At 47.5% G+C, this 19,007-nt stretch overlaps 6 protein-coding genes across 6 annotated transcripts; 2 read left to right on the top strand and 4 right to left on the bottom strand.

Annotated features, from left to right (window-relative positions):
• Positions 1 to 841: 841 nt before the first annotated feature.
• Positions 842 to 4,225, bottom strand: ARB_01182 (uncharacterized protein; the record flags this gene model as incomplete). Its single annotated transcript, XM_003012523.1, has 5 exons — positions 842 to 1,545; positions 1,578 to 2,267; positions 2,325 to 2,665; positions 2,720 to 2,817; positions 2,885 to 4,225. 5 exons carry the CDS (start codon positions 4,223 to 4,225, stop codon positions 842 to 844), a joined length of 3,174 nt encoding a protein of 1,057 aa, XP_003012569.1.
• A 1,309-nt stretch (positions 4,226 to 5,534) lies between these two features.
• On the bottom strand, positions 5,535 to 6,612 carry ARB_01181 (GABA permease, putative; the record flags this gene model as incomplete). The annotated part of the gene is made up of 4 exons (XM_003012522.1): positions 5,535 to 5,853; positions 5,920 to 6,097; positions 6,161 to 6,276; positions 6,359 to 6,612. The coding sequence occupies 4 exons, from the start codon at positions 6,610 to 6,612 to the stop codon at positions 5,535 to 5,537; spliced, it is 867 nt and encodes a 288-aa protein (XP_003012568.1).
• A 2,471-nt stretch (positions 6,613 to 9,083) lies between these two features.
• On the bottom strand, positions 9,084 to 12,226 carry ARB_01180 (RNA binding protein, putative; the record flags this gene model as incomplete). The annotated part of the gene is made up of 3 exons (XM_003012521.1): positions 9,084 to 11,324; positions 11,379 to 11,894; positions 11,975 to 12,226. The coding sequence occupies 3 exons, from the start codon at positions 12,224 to 12,226 to the stop codon at positions 9,084 to 9,086; spliced, it is 3,009 nt and encodes a 1,002-aa protein (XP_003012567.1).
• An 821-nt stretch (positions 12,227 to 13,047) lies between these two features.
• ARB_01179 (uncharacterized protein) lies at positions 13,048 to 14,088 on the top strand (the record flags this gene model as incomplete). The annotated part of the gene is made up of 1 exon (XM_003012520.1): positions 13,048 to 14,088. One exon carries the CDS (start codon positions 13,048 to 13,050, stop codon positions 14,086 to 14,088), a length of 1,041 nt encoding a protein of 346 aa, XP_003012566.1.
• An 863-nt stretch (positions 14,089 to 14,951) lies between these two features.
• ARB_01178 (uncharacterized protein) lies at positions 14,952 to 16,411 on the bottom strand (the record flags this gene model as incomplete). Its single annotated transcript, XM_003012519.1, has 2 exons — positions 14,952 to 16,178; positions 16,241 to 16,411. The coding sequence occupies 2 exons, from the start codon at positions 16,409 to 16,411 to the stop codon at positions 14,952 to 14,954; spliced, it is 1,398 nt and encodes a 465-aa protein (XP_003012565.1).
• Positions 16,412 to 17,318: 907 nt separating this feature from the next.
• Positions 17,319 to 18,997, top strand: ARB_01177 (uncharacterized protein; the record flags this gene model as incomplete). The annotated part of the gene is made up of 2 exons (XM_003012518.1): positions 17,319 to 18,656; positions 18,716 to 18,997. 2 exons carry the CDS (start codon positions 17,319 to 17,321, stop codon positions 18,995 to 18,997), a joined length of 1,620 nt encoding a protein of 539 aa, XP_003012564.1.
• Positions 18,998 to 19,007: the final 10 nt, after the last annotated feature.

Raw genomic sequence — 19,007 nt, 5'->3', positions numbered from 1 at the left:
AGGCACCGAATAAGGGGTAACGACGATTTTATTTCAGATTATCTGCTGTGCCATGGTAAGAAAAAGCTTTTTTCCCCCTTTGACTATCGAAGTGCACAAATTGTGGTCTTTGTATACGGCTTTATTACCTTCGTTGCCATATGCACGGTGTATAAAGAAAACAATCAAGCGGGTGCTGCCCCAGAAGCCGTATCTCGCGGCTGTCGGTGCGTGGCGGGTATGATGGCCCCTCTATGGGAAGGCCTTTGCGAGCCCACAAAGGGGCCCATATCGTCTCTTTAGACTGAATGTCTAGGCCTCATAACTATTCAAGGCATCCCTTGTTTCAGGACGGCCGTCTCGTATTGCCGTGGGTGGTGGGGTTTCGACTATGAACCCCCCACCCCCGGTTAGGCAGCATAGATTCTCTGAGATGCAAAGGCAATCCAGAAGTGTGGCATACGTATGCCCCTTATCCACCTGCTTTTTCTTTCCTTGTCTGCCGAAAGCTTCCAAGCTTTTCGTTGAGGTCTTTGATGCATCAAACTTTTTCCGCGATGTGTCAGGATTTCCACAAGTTATGTACATTATTACATAAGCAACCGGCCTCGGAGTTCTGCCGCGGCTGACGGAAAATACGATCCGGATGCTGCTTGCGGGCATCATCTCGCGGCCAGAACGGGGCTAGAACTTCGTGCAGTGGGAATGGTATCTTACGAGGCTGAAATACGCTGGAAGACAGGTAAGCAAATGAAGCTTGGGGGAAGCAGTGTGAGTCACGAAATTCGTCGTATGTATAGCTAAGTAGGCACAGTAAATGGACAATTTTCTCTGGACGATACCCGGATATATGGCAAGACAGCTACCAGTAGGACGGCCGTAGTCCTGCCAATCCAGACAAAGTGCTTTCCACTCCGGCACCGACAGCGCCTGCGACGGAGCCATCCTCTTTCTTACGATGGCCACCGAGTTCGATGTTGATTTGCCGGTGCAGGTGGACCAGCCAATCAACATAACTCTGTGCCTCATTGTTTCTGTCCTCCAATAACATTCGCGCAAATTCATATTCAGACCCATCGATACCTTGTCTGGCCAGTTGGATAGTCATGGCCTTTGAGCCACGGACTGTACTTAGGTATTGCAGGATATTGCGTACCTGAGCGTTGAGCTGTGTTTCTAGAACCGGGATAGTGGACGTATTTGGGTCTAGAGATTTAAGGGAGTTGTGGCCTGGGCCGAAAAGGTCTTCGAGAAGGTTAGGGGACACGAGTGCGTGAATCCAAAGGATACATATTTGTCCATTTTCCACAATATAGACCCCTCCGTCTTCGATTTTTGAGTACGATGCTCGCTGGCTTGGCGGCACTTGTAACTGCCCATGCTCGTTAGAGAACCCATCCTTGGGATCTAAGTTGTGGATTGGAATAATCCGTGGGTATAGATAGAGAGAAAGCTCTCGGCATCCAAAGGAGCGAAGCATCCGAACATCATGGATGCGACGGTCCGAGGGCTCATGGCCTCCTGTTGAGACACGAGTGTATTTGTTAATCGCCTTGAAAAGCCCTGCTATACGTTTTGTGTAGGGTTGTGTTGCTTACCTTTAAAGGCACGAGACTTTAGCAAGCTCAGCATATACATTGAAAACTCCTGTATATATTCAGGCAACACCAGTTGACCGGGAGGATGTGACAATGAGAAGTTCTTGCGGTAGCTTGCTAGAATATCAATACTCTTCTCTGTTAAACTAGCCCGGATTTCTGATAGGGCCTTTTCGGGAACCTTGGAGGCAGCTAATCGTGACACGTTAGCAACAACAACATTCACCAAGAGAAAAATGAAGATTTGCCTACCTTCTTTCGCAAGAATGGAAACAATGGCATCCTGATCAAGAGATTTCATGGTCTCCATTCCACCATCGTTGACACCAGCTACGATGTTTATACACCTAACACGTCGTTGTCCATTGCCAGCAGTATAGAGAAGGGCTGCCTGGAAATGGGCATCCAGTTTAGGGTCAAGTTTACCATCATAGGTGAACATGATGCCGAATGCTTTATCTGCATCAATACTTCCCATTTCAAGGTCTGAGGCAAATGTATGCTGAAGGAAGTTTCCATGGTATGACGAGATTTGGAGGCCATTTGAGCAACGGACTTTCAGAAGAGCCTGATAACCAGTTTCTCGGGTAATGGAATGACATATTTCCTTAGAGAGTTTCTGGATATCGCGAGGAGCATGGAAATTAGGGTAAAAAAACATTTCTCCTCCAGCAATAGCGGATACATGTCCTAATACAATGAGTTTCCTTATATAAAACAAAGATAAACGGTGTGAAATCGACTTACCTATCGTTGCGATGTCCATATAAGCCCCACCACCTGCTGCTATGAAGAAATCTACACCAATTCCAGTCTCCGCTGCCTTTGTAGCCGTTTTCTTCCACTCGACATGCTCAGTAGTAAATAGCTTTCGTTCGGCGTCGGTTCCAGGGCCCATCCCTTGATCTCTCATAAAGAGACGCCCAGGGCCCCAGGTGGGAAGGCAGCTTAATGAACAAACAATCTTTCCTCCGGTCGACTCCAAGGCGCATAAAGCGGAGTTTAATGTGGGGAGAAGGGCTGGCTCTGGGTACTTAATGAACGAAAATAGAGTGGGTATTTGAGTCAAGAGTGAGGATATGACATGCCTGAGATGCAGTTAGTTTTTGATATAATTGTTGAAGCAAATAGAATAAACGAACTTTGACTCATATGGATCAGCAAACAATCCCTCACTCAAAGGAACGAACGGGTCCTCCAAATCCGGCATAACAATCATTTGTGCTTGTTCTAACTGGGGCTATAGTTATCAAAGTTAGCTTCGAAATTTTGTTGCCGGACAACGCTAGGAACTCGAGTTCACATACACTCAGATTGTAAAAATGGACTTCCTTATCAAAAGTTATGATTCCGATCTTAGATCCCTCTGGTAGATTCCTACGGGGTTTGGATTCACCATCTTCTGTACTTTCAGGTTCCTCTCTATCGCCATCTGATCCGTACAGGGCAGACAACAAACCATCACAACATGCCTCTAAAAATCCCCGTGATACAGCCTCCTGGGAAACATCCAGAAGGAACAGCCAACGCAAGCCCACGGGTTCTTTATTCCAGTATTCCTTGGGGACCAAAAATTCAACAGTTCCCTGCATCAATTCTGGGCGATGTATCCGATCCACACGTACACCTGAAGGGTCAAGTGGTGCATAGTACTCAGGAGCAACTTCGTTGGGAAATGTACACATGTTGCAAATGAACTTATTTCCGCCAGATCGAAAAGTCATAAACGGATTAATGTAAGCTCTGCATCTTCGACATCGAGGGGGCCCAGAATCTCCGAAGTCCAAAACAGGGACTGGTTGCTCTGCCTCATCGAGTGGAGCAAGGGGTTGCAGTATAAGGCCTAACGGGAGCGAAGTTGAAGCAAGCGCCTCCGCGGTAGAAGGGATATTGTTGATGGTCAGTCGAGCAAACTTTGGCGATGAGTTGCCTTGATCATGGGCAACGAATGGAACAGTGGATGGCGGCGGTACGTGCCGTTCCATAGTTGGGTAGGTATGTTCGAGGTAATATTGAGCAGGAACATCGCGAGACCGTGGAACACTGGGTATCTGTTCGGGGTCAACCCTGCCCTGAGTTGGTACAGCACCGTCTCCGACAACGCTGGAGTTCCTTTGCTGCTGCACCTGAGGAGAGCCGAATCCACCATGTGGAGGAGCTACCTGAGGGCTTTGTTGGTTGAGAAATTGTGATGGTTGCTGGGTAGAGCCGGGAGGCATGCCATTAAACGCTTGGGACGATCCTGCTGGGGCTCCAAACTCATGATACGCATGCCTATCTTTCTTCTTATGCGCCCTGGTGGTTCCACCAGCGGAACTTGGTGGCCCTCCTCCAACAATTCCTAGTCCACCCATCTGAGCAGTTAAATTGTGCATTCCTGATTGCATATCAGCTGAAGACTGAACGTTCCCCTGGGGCGATGGGTAGCCCGCCGAAGACGGAGGATATGGGGAGGATTGCGTGAAACCGTGAGGGTGCTGGTATGTCTGTTGAGGAGCACCTCCACTCTGCATGTATCCCGATGGCGGCTGTGCAACCGGAGGAACAAACTGAGGAGCTGCAGGCTCAGTCCGTATTTGCGATTTCATTCTCTCATCGTCTGGCACGGCGCCGTCACCTAGGTTATGATACATCGAGAAGTCGGCCATTTTGGTAGCTCCCTCCACGCGTAAGGAGGGGAATCGGGAGGGCAGTCTGGGATGGACAGGCGTAACGATATATCTGCTGCGGCGTTTCCGCGGTCAAAATTGCGCTATATCATAACAATTCATATCTCAATTGATTCGTAACAAGGACAGCAACTCCGCTTTCTCGTAGTATGGAAACTCCGTCGTCAAAACTGACCAGATCGTTCAATCTCCAGTTCAGTTCAGGACAGATTCTCGGTGACGGAGTTTCTATTTTGCCAGGGAAGGGCTTCCAGCACGTGATTGCTATCTGGCCCCGACTTTCGACTTCCCTAAGGATGTTCCTTTCATTACGGCCGGACTTAATTTCGATGAATATCCCACTTGAATCATATTTAAAAACATATATCAGTTCGAATATTAAATACCCCTTTGCCTGCGACCACATACAACCAGTAGGCAAACCTCTGTTCCAAAAGCCAGAAAAGAGGAGATAGAAGGATCATTACGGTCAAGGACGGTATAACAATAGAACAATAGTGTACCGGCCACTAGAAATGGATTCTGAGATATCTACGTGATTGTCAACGGGTCTGTATGCCGTTGATTTGCCGAATAGATATGATCGAAATATTCGCAAGAATCGTGGATTAACTATCTCCTTTCAGGCACTAAAGCTGCCATACGGTCCAGTATCAAAATCTTCCGAAAGGACTTCTTCAAGGAGTTCCTTAGTACGGGGGCCGCTGTACCGTCTAGTGATTGTTAGCCAGATAAAGTTCTCAATTCTCAAGAGGGGAAGTGAATGTCCTACCTTCTGGCCGATAACCACCACCACGAAAGCGCGAAAAGTGCAATAAAAGTCACTACAACGCTAGCATAATTCCTAGGTTTCAAGTCAGCTTCTTTACCGGTATCCAGAGGGTAAGCGTGGGGCTTCATACATGTTCTGTGGCGTTACGGGTTGAATTGGGGGGAAGAACAGGACAATGCTGATAAAGAGCACCCAACTAATGGAAATCCAATTTATGGTAGCCCCCCAGCTCCCTAGGGTAAAGGGGCCTTCAATGAATTTCACCTTATTCTTGTACAGACGGTGGGCTAAAATGACGCCGATGTAGGACAGGTCCAAACATGGGGCAGTGATGCTGAAGATCGATGATGCGGTTTCAGTAGAGCCTATGGCGATACAGTTGAGGCAGACGGAAAAGAAAACGACAAACCACACCGCATTTACTGGGGTGAGGGTATATGGGTTTACTTTTGCCAAAACTCTGTCATATGTTGTTTGTTAGCGACTCCCTCTCATTACAGTCAATGGCGCATTTCCTTACTTTGAAAATGGCAATGCGTCGTCACGAGCAAAAGCGTATGCCATTCGGGTGTCTGCTAACATAGCAGAGCAACCCGTGAAAAACTGTACCAGGACAGCAAAGGACCACATGATTGTTCCGCCTGTTTTACCTCCAGCGTCTAGGAAGATCTGTGCGGCCGGGAGCCCGGTTGGTGACTTGAGAACAGCCTCAAGGTCAGTTATACAGAAGCACATAGTGACAGTCAGCATCCATCCAAAGGCTCCAGATACTACCACCGCAGTTTGGATTGCAACTGGACCTCTGACAGCAGCGTCATGGGTTTCCTCTGACATACTGTTCAAAATACAGTTAGAAAACCCCTACTCAGCGAGTTTGCAGCATCTTTCATAGGCATCTTACTGAGTAGTTCCATCATAGTCTGTCATCGTCCAAGCAACCGCGATGAAACCAAGAAGAAAAGAGAAAGCCTTTGAGTGCCATCCTGATCCATCGGTAACATTGGTGAACACCCAATGGGCTGACTGTTTGTTTGGGGTAAGAACAAGGAGAGCTATGCATATCCCAATTGATGCGAGGACTACACATGTCAGTTTTATATTTAAAAATTAAAACGTGGAGGGTGGTATATTGCATCACATACTGTTAATTGGTGCAAACCAAAGAATGATTCGATGCAAACTCTTTGTTGTTAAAGAGCAGATGATACCCATTATGCAAAGAAGGGCAATCGAAAGAAGAACAGTCTGAAGAGCAGTCCTATTGTACGCTCCATCAATTGTTCTGTTCCTAATATAACAGAGCCGATGTATGGATGCCCTTAGCACATAAAACAACTTACGGTTTAAAAGAATAATTTCCGTCATCATCCAGATTCGAGTTCATACTCGCAGCAGCCAGTAACATCTGGCTTACTGTGTATGCAACACTCGAAACACCAGCGGTCTGGCCTAGCAAATTGCACCAGCCTTGAATCCACGCAAATATTGGGACTTGCTCTTTCGGGACGACATGTTTAGTCACAAAATACATCCCGCCTGCCGTAGGATAAGCAGAAACCAGCTCTGCAACCGACGAGCCAATGCACATTGCCATTACTGATCCGATTAACCAGCACCATACGGCCGTTGCAGGTCCTCCTGCACTGAGTGGTTGGCCAAAGGTCGCTGGCACAGACCCTAACACCCCCAATATCGAAATAGCATAGGATATTGTTGACCATTTTGAGAACTCACGTCTCATTTCCTGAAAAAAATCATGTTAGACCAGAAAGTCACATTTTAGTTTCTTGACAGGTCTGCCCTGCACTCCCTCCCCCCTATTGTTTCATTGACATGTCGAAAGAAAAGTCGCTCCGTACTTGTTTATACCCGATCCTGGCCAACAGCCGCTCGTCATCATCCTGAATCGTTGCCATCGAGGAAGAATTAACAGCGCTGATTCCTTTATCAGCTATTTTTTTGTCACCAGATCCTTTATGATCTTGCTTAGGTGGTGTCTGAAAAGCAGTTGTTAGGTTCGAATTCATCATGACAACGATTTATTGTTTCTTTGGACCGGTGGTTTATAAGCGCATTGCGCCGGGTATACCGTCTAGTTTCTGCAGAGGTTTGTATATTCTGACAGGAACAAAACGAAATATAGTAAGTATAGAAAATTCTTCGTGAAAAAAATCCTTGTGACGATTTATTCCCTCGACATGTGGAATAGTTATACAGGTGTGGAGTGGTAAAAGATATGAAAGAATGCGGAATCAGTGATAAGGGAAAGCTCCCCGCTTCCCCCGGGAAAAATGAGAAGACGAAGAAGTGCTAATCCCGGGTACAGGCTTGATTCAAATAGAATCCAACGTACCTCTGGGTGGATCAGTGACCTGCGGTGTCTCCGGGCCTTGATCCCTGCTTGTTCCCGCTCTCTCTTTAACGGTGGCACACCTGGGAAAAGGGCCGATCAAGCTTACTCTAAGGAAAGACAAAAACCGCTCCATGCAATCAACCGGGCCGTCGGGGATACGTCTCACTTGCTAGTATCTTCCAGAAACAGGGCTGATAACATTAAAGCTTCTACCGGAGCCAGCAAAGTTCGAATGAATAAAGGTATACTTCAGTGCAGCACGGCTAACATTGCCCTAGGCGTTGGGTAAGTTGCTTTGCCTTCCGCGAACAGTTAGAAGGTTTGACAGGAAGGGCCTGTCTATTTTGGCAGCCAACTGTTATACAGTAGATGTGTTGAGCAAACGTGTGACCGAATGGTTGAGCGATACCTTTAGAACACAGAGCTAGTCATACCAACTCCCCAGGTAAATGTAGAATACTCACTCGGTTAGAGAGAAGCCGCCCAGGAAATTTGGATATGCTGTTCACAAAGCCATGACCCCCTTCAGACAACGTTGTAGGGTGCAGCAAGTTAAAAAAAGATCAACCAGATTACCGGATATTCCCTGGTCATTTGTCGGCCTCCCTCTGCCGTTTTTCTTGGAGAAAATAGCCACGGGGTATATGTTGGCCAGATGTGTTGTTGACGGAGAAGAGACAAAGCTTGAGCGAGCATGCGCCCAGCGACGCCATGAGACTCCATCCTGTCCATGGGCGCCGGGGAAGAGAAGCCAGACAGCCAACTGTCCACCTGCTTAAAAAGTTGTACTTGCGTTCAGTTTGAAACGGACGAGATAGACGTGCCATCTCCAACACGTGGGCCAAGGGTGCAATTTTAGGTCGTCAACGTTTTCGTGGCTTGATATAAAAGCCGGAACTATCCCTGCTAGTCGACCAGTTAGTATATCCGCGCGGAAGGTCAGCCAAGATAAGTAGTTAACTATGTCATCGAAACTCGAAACAATCTTCCGTTGTGCAGCGAATTGATACTGTCTTTGAGGTCGGACGTTTGTTCCAAACTTCCCTATCGCTGCCATGATTATCTGTTCTTTAGGATCACTTAACCAGGTACGGTACGCATAAGCCAATCATGCGCTGCCTTGAGGATCACTTGGATAATAGAATGCGAATGACGTGTTGGGGATAACTATTGACTGACTAGTTAGCGCACAAACAAATCTCCATATGCACTCACACCAGGATCCCTGTGAGTGCAACTTATTTTCCTTGGCTCTTGGGAAAGCTACTATCTTGCTGCTCTCCAGGAGGGCGTCTTACCCATGACGAAGCAGCGCTTGCAGACGACCTCTTTGATAACTTGTTGGGAGGAAAGACGGAAAATAAACTTTTAGAGTTTACCACACCCGATTGGAGGAACCGAGTCTTTTACCATTTTGTCGAATCAGGGAACTCATCTAGTCGGATAATTTAGATCAGACTTCGAAAGAGTCAGGAATTTAATAAAAAGCACCTGCGGTTTTTGTGTGTCAAGATTTAGGAGAAATTCAATGATTGCTATACAGAAGTGAAATCCCTAACTTGCCACCAAATATACAAGCGTACAAATGAAAATGGACTGACTGCCAGTGTGCCGATACCCAAAACCAAAAATCGACAAAATAAACCAGAAAATGTCAAGCGATGATACATGGACCGGAGTGCCGCTGCTCGTTACATAGGCCGGATTCAATTTCAAAACTGCACATGACGCTGCTCATAAGCCTTTCTCTCTTCCTCGATCATCTCAATTGCGTCTGCCAGGTCTCCGTTAGCAGCCTCGGCGAATATACGGAGCCTATTAGCATCTTGAGATCTATCATCGCCGAAACCCAGGGCTCTCAATTGTGATAGACAGAGTTCTGCTGGATCGTTTGATGATGCTTCCATTACAGCTGCCGTCGGAGCTTCGCGGGGGAAAGTTCCAGGAAGGTCCGAAGGGTTTTCACAAGCAGCGCTAATCTCTGCTAATTCATGGCTGCTAAGCGGTCTTTGTGGGTGGGGGTTATTTCCAAAAAGGCTTGGGCGCGGTCTCCGCACACGTTCCGTTGCACTTCGACGCAGCCCAGGTACGTTTGACGCGGAAAATGGGGATGCGCGGTGGGGCTGTGGATTGAATGGGCTAGAAAGATCCGATAGTACCGGGGGATTAATGTGGTTTGGGTCACGAGAGGTGCCCTGTTCGCTTCGACTTTCATGAGCATTGGGCCTTGAAGGTATGCTGCTCTGGCTATCCTGGTCCCATGGCCATGATCCTGGGATTCGACTAGGAACTGGGGGTGCTAATTGTTCTCCAGTTCTAGCAAGGTTAATGTTATTTTCATAGGTAGTGCGAGGCCTGGGGGCTGGCCAATCTGGGGTTGGCCAAGGGCCGCGCATAAAAAGATGCTGCTGTTCGAGCTGTTGCATCGAAGGGTACCGACTCAGTCCGCAGTCATTGTCGTTAGGTTCAGAAAGGAGACTGGTCCCATGGTATGTATCGGGTGGTGTTGGCCTTGTGCTGAGATTGTCGGTACTTTGAGATGCAAAGAGTGGGGGATATCGTTCGGCAAGGTTTGACTCGGATTTATCAAGTAATGCAGTGTTCGGTTGTGTTTGAGTATTGCCGTGCACCTCAGGAATTGGGATAGTGGCTTGCTCACATAGGGATGACGTTGGCAAATTTTGCTCCGAAGGTACGATATTGCTAGTGTCATTATCTAGCTCACTCACTGGAACGAACGATGGATAACCGGGCCTCCTGGTATTAGTTGTCAAGGGTGGAAGTTCGGGGGTAGGGTGTTGGATACCGGTGCCAGACGACTCGGCAGCATCGTTTGACCCTGGGAATGAATGCTCATTTGCGGGTTCAACGTTAATGGTATAATCACCAATGAGGTTTCCTCGGAGCGCTTGCAGTGCTGCACCTGCAGCGTAGGTAGAAGGGAAATGAACATAACAGAAGCCAGCATGCTCGCCTGTTAGACTATCTCTGGGAAACGTCACAGTCCCAACGAACCCCTGGCTTGCAAGCACAGAAATGACTGAATTCTCCGTGGCGTCTGGAGGCAGGTTACCAATAAAGATGTCTTTTGTTGCAGGGTTAACTGCTTCAGGAGCTGATGATGCGTCCGTCGTGCCTTTGTTAGCACTGTTATCCTGTGGCTTGAGACTTTTCTCAACACCTGCAATGAGTGAGCCGCCGATATCTCGTATATCGGATGCAAGAATCCGCAATTTATTCAGCTGAGCAGTAACCACTTTCTCTGCTTCGCTGGTTGCAATGGAGGATGACCTTGCCGATGTAGCGGCCTGTTGCATAGCTCCTGCTAAAGTTTGAATATGACCCCCCATGACCTGGAGGGATTCGTGGATGGTTGCTTGCATCTGATCGGGGATCTGATGATGCAAGTCTGTAACTCTCTGCTCAACCTCAGGCAACCTGTCTGCTAATTCGGCTGTAAGGATGGCTACTCGAGATAGGAGGGATTGGAAAGACTTTCCAAAGACTGTAACAATATGAGATATCGCTTCCGAGGCCTCTGTAGCCTGGCGTGAAGTCGGCTGAGCATTGGTGTTCTCCGACGGCCCTATTTCCGGCCCTTGCACGGCTGTAGAGGCTGAGTCGGAAGTGGATTCCTTAGCTGCTGCTGCTGCTGGCTCATCAACATGCTTAGGATGTGACTCCAATCCTGAGTTTTGTGCCATGAGCCGGGATAGCTCTGCTTCAAACTCCGATAAGAGTCGTTTGGGGGATGGTTCAATAGGGGATTCTGGGCTATCAGGCTCCCTTTCTCTTCTGCTAGGGGAAGGTCCAGAAAATTGATGAGTTGGTTTGTAGGTGCTCCAGAAATCTCCAGAAGTACCAGTCGTATGGCCTTCTTCTAGTTCTGGACGGTACGAGCCACGCCAGTATGCCTTATAAATTTCGCGCATACGTTTCCCAGCAGCATACGCCTTAAGAGGGTTAGTTTGTCCACGTCAAATTGATATCTGGAATAGGCAACATACCTGCTTCTTCCCCTCTTCAGTGATAAACTTACTTTCCGTCGAGGCACCTTCACCAAATGGTTCAAGCTCTGTATCATGGTTTGGGCCATTCCATATACCGGATGACGTGTCCTTCATAGGAGGATACTGTTTATTACTTCCCATATTCGCTACTGCACCTAAAAAGCTTTCATGCTGTCCTGAAGGGGCGCTCTCATTCTGGGTATCTGCTTTAACAACAGATGGTTTGTTTGTAGTGGATCGGGGGTCTAGGGGGGCAGTCTTCAGGCGGTAACTCGCATTTGAGCGAGAACCAGTGCTTGGGGGTATTAGCTGACAGGACGGTTGCCCCGAGATACTGTTGGTCACAGTTCTCAAACGAAAGTTTCGCCAAACGTCTACCACTGGCAGAGTCTGTTGGATCTCAAATGTATGCATAACAGGATCATTTTCAGCGTTGAGTGTGCTCAAAGGCAGGCGATAGCTATTTGGTAGAAGTTCACCAATAAGCTGCGAAAGTTCTAATGATGAGCCGACCTAATAATAATAGCATCACCCAGAGTCAGTACAAAAAGTGCAGAGGGCGGAGAAATGCTGAATATAAAGGAGCTACTTACAATAACAGTTTCACCATCATCCTCATCCTGGTATTGGAGTCTGGCTTCCGGAATTTCCTCTATGGTTCGGTCATACTCTTTTGCGGTGACCTGGACTACTCCATCGCCTTGGACTTCGAACTCCGCCCTGTGTTGGTTATCCGGACTTAGGATCGAAGCACTATCAGACTCGAGGCCATCATCGTTTCTAGAACGACGTCGCCGGTGTAAGGGGTGTCCAACGATGCCCTTTATACGAAACGGCGGTAGCATCTTGAATTTCAAAAGCTATGTCGGGAGAGTGGTCTGCCAAAGGGAATAGTAGTGACGCCCTGGAGATGGGAACGTTAACAAAATAAATGCGATGGATATACTGCAGCCTGGAAGAAAATACTAGCGCATGTATCTCAACTCAAATCAACGATACGCAGGGGTGATATTAACGGGCTGTCTGGTCCAGCCAACGAGGAGAATCTGACTGCCTGTTCTGGATGCGTGGTCTGGGGCGAATTCACGCCACCACTCTGCCGGAGTATCTCGCCCTGCAGGCTTCACCGGAGGCTTACGTAGCTGTACGCAACGGCACGGCAACGGAGCAGTCTTCAACGCCTGTCTCATGTACAAAATAACCGATGTAGATGTTGGATGCCCGCCGTTGCCAGGCAGCAGCAATACCGGGGCGAGTTAGGTGTCGTCGTCCCCCCCATACGAAAAGCGACTCCGACGAAGTTCGAATTTCTTTTCTTTTTTAAGGCGGAGCAAAAGTCTAAAGCCCCCCAGTTCGTCATAAGGGACCCAATTAGTCACTCATTAGTCATTAGCTTTCGGATATACCTATCACCGAGGACGAGAAGCTCTCACGTGACTCTAAAATGCTTTGGAAGGTTCGGCTGCCCGATTGGGGAAGAAGGCGAGGATGGACCAACAGTCAAGACCTTACAACAAGTCAACAAAGCCGAGACGAAGGCTGAAACTGCGCCTCGACTCCTCGAGAGAAAGAAACTCCTCTTGTCCGTCGCCTTACCTTCGCTCGCCAAGTCCTATCTAATGCGCACCTAGGTGACCGCGAATAATACGCACCCAGGGTGGTTGCGATGCCAAACAGCAAACCGTCACAGACCTTGAAAAACCATGTCAATCAGAATGTGAAGCAGGTGGTCCTGGGGAACCTTCAATTTAAGGCGTGGTTCGATTCGCGTTACCCTGAAGAGCTAGTGAGACCTGGCGATGGAACGCTGTACGTCTGTCGGTGGTGTTTCCGATATACATGCGACAGGCAAGCATATCTAGGCCACATGCCCACATGCACAAGCAAGGATTCACCACTCGGTACCCAAATCTACGAACATGGCGGGTATTCAGTGTGGGAGGTCGACGGCGAGGACCAAAAGCTCTTTGCTCAGAATCTGTCTCTCTTTGCGAAGCTGTTTCTGGACCACAAGTCCGTCTTCTTCGACGTGTCCTCGTTTTTATACTATCTTCTCGTCTATACGAATCCTGCCGATCCGGATGATTACCATGTACTGGGCTTTTTCTCAAAGGAAAAGATGTCATGGGATGCTAATAACTTAGCATGTATTCTCATTTTCCCACCTTACCAACACAAGCAACTGGGCAAGCTCTTGATGGGTATTAGTTACAAACTGAGTGCGTGGGAATGGAAGGATGGAGTTATTGGTGGACCTGAGAAACCTCTTAGTGAGATGGGTCATAAGAGCTATGTGAGGTTTTGGGAGGAGAGGATGGCTAGATTCCTCCTTCATGTAAGCTCCAGCGGAGTGAAGGACGAGCAACCCAAGACCAGTAACGCAAAACCACCGCCTGCAAAGAAATATAAGAAGAAGCCACCTCGAGAGCGGATGTCAATTCATGATATTGGGCAGGCGACTGGGATGTTAGCCGAGGATGTCCTCACGGCCTTGAATTCAATGGGAGTTGTTCAAGCAGAGAAGAAACCTGTGAAACGGAAACGAGCCTCACAACCGGAAGGTGACGATGACCTCCCAACTGCGATCATAAAAAGGTCCAATGTCCTGGAGTGGTCGAAGTCACACAAGGTGAACTTACGGGATCCCGTCCATGATGAAGGATTCGTAGGGGAATGGGCCACTAGCAGTGACAAGGAATCGGATTGAGAATGGCAAAAGTGACCATCTCAGTAACCTTTTTAAAGGATAAGGAAAGAGAGTTTATCATACATACTCTTTCCATTAATATGGGGGTATACTCAGGCATGAGTAAAAGGTATGTGCCCTACCACACGTGCAATATACATCTACCTCCTATTAATATGATACCACTAGTGGATATTACCTGCGAATGCGGCTTATAATAGACCTTGTGTTGAATATCCCAACATTAAGTGCCTCAGGGTGCACGCTCATGCACTCTAGTCCAGGTGTTTAGTTATGCAGTCATGTCGCTCCGACTACGAAGTATAACTAACTCTAACACTATACCTATCGGCTTTACCATCACTTTACCTATGCGTGATATCCAATATCCATGCATATCCATTGATACCGTTTGGTCGGTATGGTCAGCTTACTCAGTACAGCGAAGCCTTTCGTCAATTTAAACATGGGTTTTCAACCGGGAACCGATAATGCGAAGAGGTTCCAAAGGATTAAATGGGCGTATATATTGGCGAGCATGTGTACTAAATTTTGCTGATATTTAAGCTTAATACCAATAGCTAGCCCACTGAGGTGAAACGCGATTGAGCTCTGTTATCTGGTTTTGGCTTTGCTAGCAACATGGCTATGGCTTTGGCTTTGACATCTGGGTGGCCTACAGATCTCTTCCTGTTTATGGACGATGAGATGGTTTATTCATTATAATAAGCCGTCTGCGCACTTGATATACTACGTGGTGGAATATAGATAACAAAAAGGTGTGCGCAAAGTAATCTATTTTTTGGCATTATCCTAGAGGACCCGATGGATATCTAAGCACAACAGGCCCCAACGATTAACTTAACCTTTAGAAAACCACGCTTTTACTCTTCCATTCCCTGTGGACCGCCTTGTTTACCCATCTGTCTCGCCTTGAGCAACTCGTCACACAGAAGCAAGTTGGAGGCAATACCGGCACTAGAAGCAATGCAATTCCTCAATACCCTGAATGAATCAAAGACACCCTCCTGGACAGGATCCATGGGGTTTCCAGTGACAAGGTCTAGACCGGCAATGTTTCCTTCCGAATGTTCGTCTTGGAGGACAGCGATTGATTCTTGGATGTCATGACCAGAGTTAGCAGCCAAAGTCTTGGGAATGATGAGTAGTGACTCCAAAAAGGCGTCAACACCAAACTTGGATTTGCCCTTCACTGTCTTGCGGAACTCCGCTGACTTCAGGTGTTCAGCGCAAGCGATCTGGAAGGATCCTGCTCCTGGAACAACGGCCCCGTCAACAATGGTGTTGTAGACTGAACGTAGTCCGTCACGAGTTGCTTCCGTAATCTGGGTGATGGTGTGTTGGTTTGGACCTTTGATAAGAAGAGTCACAGACTTAGGGTCCTTAACCTCCTCGATGAAGGTGTACTTCTCCTCACCAAGCTCATGCTCGTAAACAAGGCCAGCCCAGCCGAGGACATCGGGTGTGAGGTCGTCAACACTATTTTGTGCAGTACCACCGCACACTAGTTGTAGGCGTTCCATGTTTCTCCTCTTTGCTCGGCGCAGAGCAAGAATGCCATTCTTCACCAGGACATCCAAACTCAGGGGGTCGATACCCTTTTGATTAATGACAACAAATGACTTCTTGGGGTCGTTTCCACAGACCTCCTTCTTCAAGTCCACGATTTTCTTTAGTTTGGCGTCAACAAATTTGCGCTCGCTTTCCACAAGCTTATCCCTCTGTTCGGCAGTCGAGTAGAAAAATCCGGAGTTAATCTCGGACTTTTCATATTCTAGACTGACATTGAGAGTCAGAATAAAAGCGTTTTCTACTCGCTTGGGCATATCAGGATGACGCGCTCCGTGATCCAATGCAAGACCTCGAATGAGCTTAGTATCGGAGGCAGTGCGGTGCTGCATCTTCATGATCTCAATCATATGCAAGTCTGGTTTAGCTGGGGCCTTGTATATCGCAAGGACGGCGTCAACAATGGCGGGTGTCAATTTTTCTGCAAGGGTACGGTTGAGCTTTGTGGCAAGAGATGTCCGTGCTACTGATAGCAGGAGCTCTCTATCGATATCTCGCTTAAGTTTGAAAGACTCAAGGAACTAGAAATGTGTAACAATTAGCTAAAGAGCCTATGATGGAGGACCTTGCAACGTTTACGTACCTTTAGAGCTTCATCCTTAGCAATCTCGTATCCGTCAGTAATGACCCTAGGATGTAGGCCTTCGGAAATATGTCGATTAGCTTGTTTGAGCAATTCTCCAACAAGCAAGACCACTGAAGTGGTTCCGTCGCCAGTGATATCATCCTGTGCAGTTGCCGCTCTTGCAATCATCACCTGAAATCCCGCATATCAGTACGTGTATAGTTCGTGAAGAAGGATTAGATTATATTACCGCTGTCGGATTTTGAATTTGCTATATCAGATTCAACATTAGCAGTTGTAGCGGTAAGCGAGGGTGAAAACGTCTTGACAAACCATTTCTCGCAGCAGGACATTCCCATCTTTTGTAAGCTTAATCTATATACCCGTCGAGTGAGAATGCTGCCGCAGCATATAATTGGAGTAAGGGGAGTCAAACGCATACCGATCCTGCGCCGTCGACAAGCCTAGATTCATTATCACCACGGAGTTAGTCAACAGTATATATTTAAATAATGTGCGTAGAAACCCCACATACATCTTAATGGTGCCAGAAGGCCCTAGATTGGATTTGAGGACATCTTGAAGACCTTCTCCGGCACTGATATTGACCTTTAACGCTTCTCCTCTCCGCTATATATTTTGTTATTTATCGTGTCCCATAACATGGTGGGATAGAGGATAGAGGGGGGGGTTAGCAGTATTACCCTGGACTCCGCCTTTGGGTTCAGCAACTGTGTTGCGGACATGGCGATAAAGATAGAATTCCCGTATTTAAATAGACCTTCCGCCTGAGCCTGGACAAACCTCGACAATCCTCGTAGAAATGCTGGTAAAACCGCTTCGCCAGGTGTTTTCTTTTCGTTCCGCCAAAGAATCCCAAAAGTGCCAAAAGTAAAGTTCAAGCTCGAAGCTCTGCGCACATTTCCCTTTCGGCACTAGCGCGTCCACAGAGACAGCGAAGGGAAAAAAAAACTTCGACTTTTTTTTGCTTCTTGCGATTTTTCCAGCTTCAAACACTCCAATCCAACGAAGCTCGTCGAGCCGCCGCCAATTGACGGGAATCAAACTGCTTAAGGATACAGTTGCTCTCTCCGACATGGCGGACTTTCTTCTCTTCGAGGGCCCCGTGGGCTACTCGCTTTTTAAAGTTATTCACAAGCCCGATTCTGTCGGAAATAGACTGAAGGAGGTTCAGGCTGCTAACCAGGACCTTGCGAAATTTGGGAAAATGGTTGAGGTCGTCAGTTTCTTGCCATTCGAGTACGTTTTTTCCCTCCATGCTATTCGTTTCGTTCGCGTGCTAATATGTGGTAGGAATAACAAGCAAGCGCTCAGCGAAATTAACGACGTATCCGAAGGTGTTGCTTCCGAGACGTTAATCTCGTTCCTTGAACTCAATTTACCAAAAGCGAGCAAGAAAAAGAGTGTGGTGATGGGTGTCTCTGATAAAGGTCTGGCTGGTAGCATCAAAGCGGCGTTTCCATTCGTAGAGTGCGAAACTGGCGACACCAGCGAGGTTGTTCAGGATATGCTACGAGGGATTCGAATGCACTCTGGAAAGCTTCTTAAACAGCTCCGTGAGGGTGATATCAATACTGCGCAGCTAGGTCTTGGTCATGCCTACTCTCGTGCAAAAGTCAAGTTCTCGGTCCAACGCGACGACAACCACATCATCCAGGCTATTGCTATTCTGGATCAATTGGACAAGGCCATTAACACTTTCTCTATGAGAGTGCGAGAGTGGTACTCATGGCACTTCCCAGAACTGGTTAAGATTGTATCTGATAATCACCGTTACGCTCGCTGCGCCCTCTTCATCAAGGACAAGAAAGACCTCTCTGAAGATAAGCTCCACGATCTAGCTGCCATTGTGGATGATGACGAGGGTATCGCTACTAGCATCATGGATGCCGCCAAGCACAGTATGGGTCAGGATATCACAGGCACAGACATGGAGAATGTCATTGCTTTCGCCGAACGAGTTGTCAGCCTTGGAAATTATCGCAAGAACCTCCATGCATACCTGGTTAACAAGATGAGCGTTGTTGCTCCTAACTTGGCCACCCTTATTGGAGAGGTTGTTGGTGCTCGCTTGATCTCTCACGCTGGAAGTTTGACTAACCTATCTAAATACCCTGCCTCAACTGTACAAATTCTTGGTGCTGAGAAAGCCCTTTTCAGAGCTCTTAAAACCAAGGGCAATACCCCCAAGTACGGTCTTCTATATCATTCCTCTTTTATTGGCCGCGCCGGTACCAAGAACAAAGGTCGCATTTCACGGTTCCTCGCAAACAAGTGCTCTATTGCGTCAAGGATAGACAACTTTTCTGAGACACCATCCACAGCATTCGGAAATGCTCTTCGACAACAAGTAGAAGAAAGACTGGAATTCTACGCCTCTGGAGCTGCTCCTACCAAAAATGAAGTCGCAATGGTATGTAGAGATCGACTTAATGATACTATTTTTACACTGCTGACTGCTTTACTCTTTAGAAAACTGCTATGGACTCTATCCTTGCTGATATCGAGGTTGACGGTGACGGCGATGAAGATGTTGAAATGGAAGATGTTGACAAGGCTGAGAAGAAGGAAAAGAAGGAAAAGAAGAAGGACAAGAAGGAAAAGAAAGAGAAAAAAGAGAAAAAGGAGAAGAAAAAGGAGAAGAAAGATAAGGCGGCCGGTGCATCTGATGCTGAAACTGATGCTACACCTAAGAAGAAGCGGAAACACGACGCAGAAGCTGGATCCGAGAAGAAGAAGAAACAAAAGAAGTGAGCCTCTATGG

This window comes from Trichophyton benhamiae (assembly GCF_000151125.1).
Source record: "Trichophyton benhamiae CBS 112371 chromosome Unknown Abenha-F-W-21b08.fp109, whole genome shotgun sequence".
NCBI classification, from domain to species: domain Eukaryota; kingdom Fungi; phylum Ascomycota; class Eurotiomycetes; order Onygenales; family Arthrodermataceae; genus Trichophyton; species Trichophyton benhamiae.
This window is presented reverse-complemented; position numbering and strand designations above follow the sequence as displayed.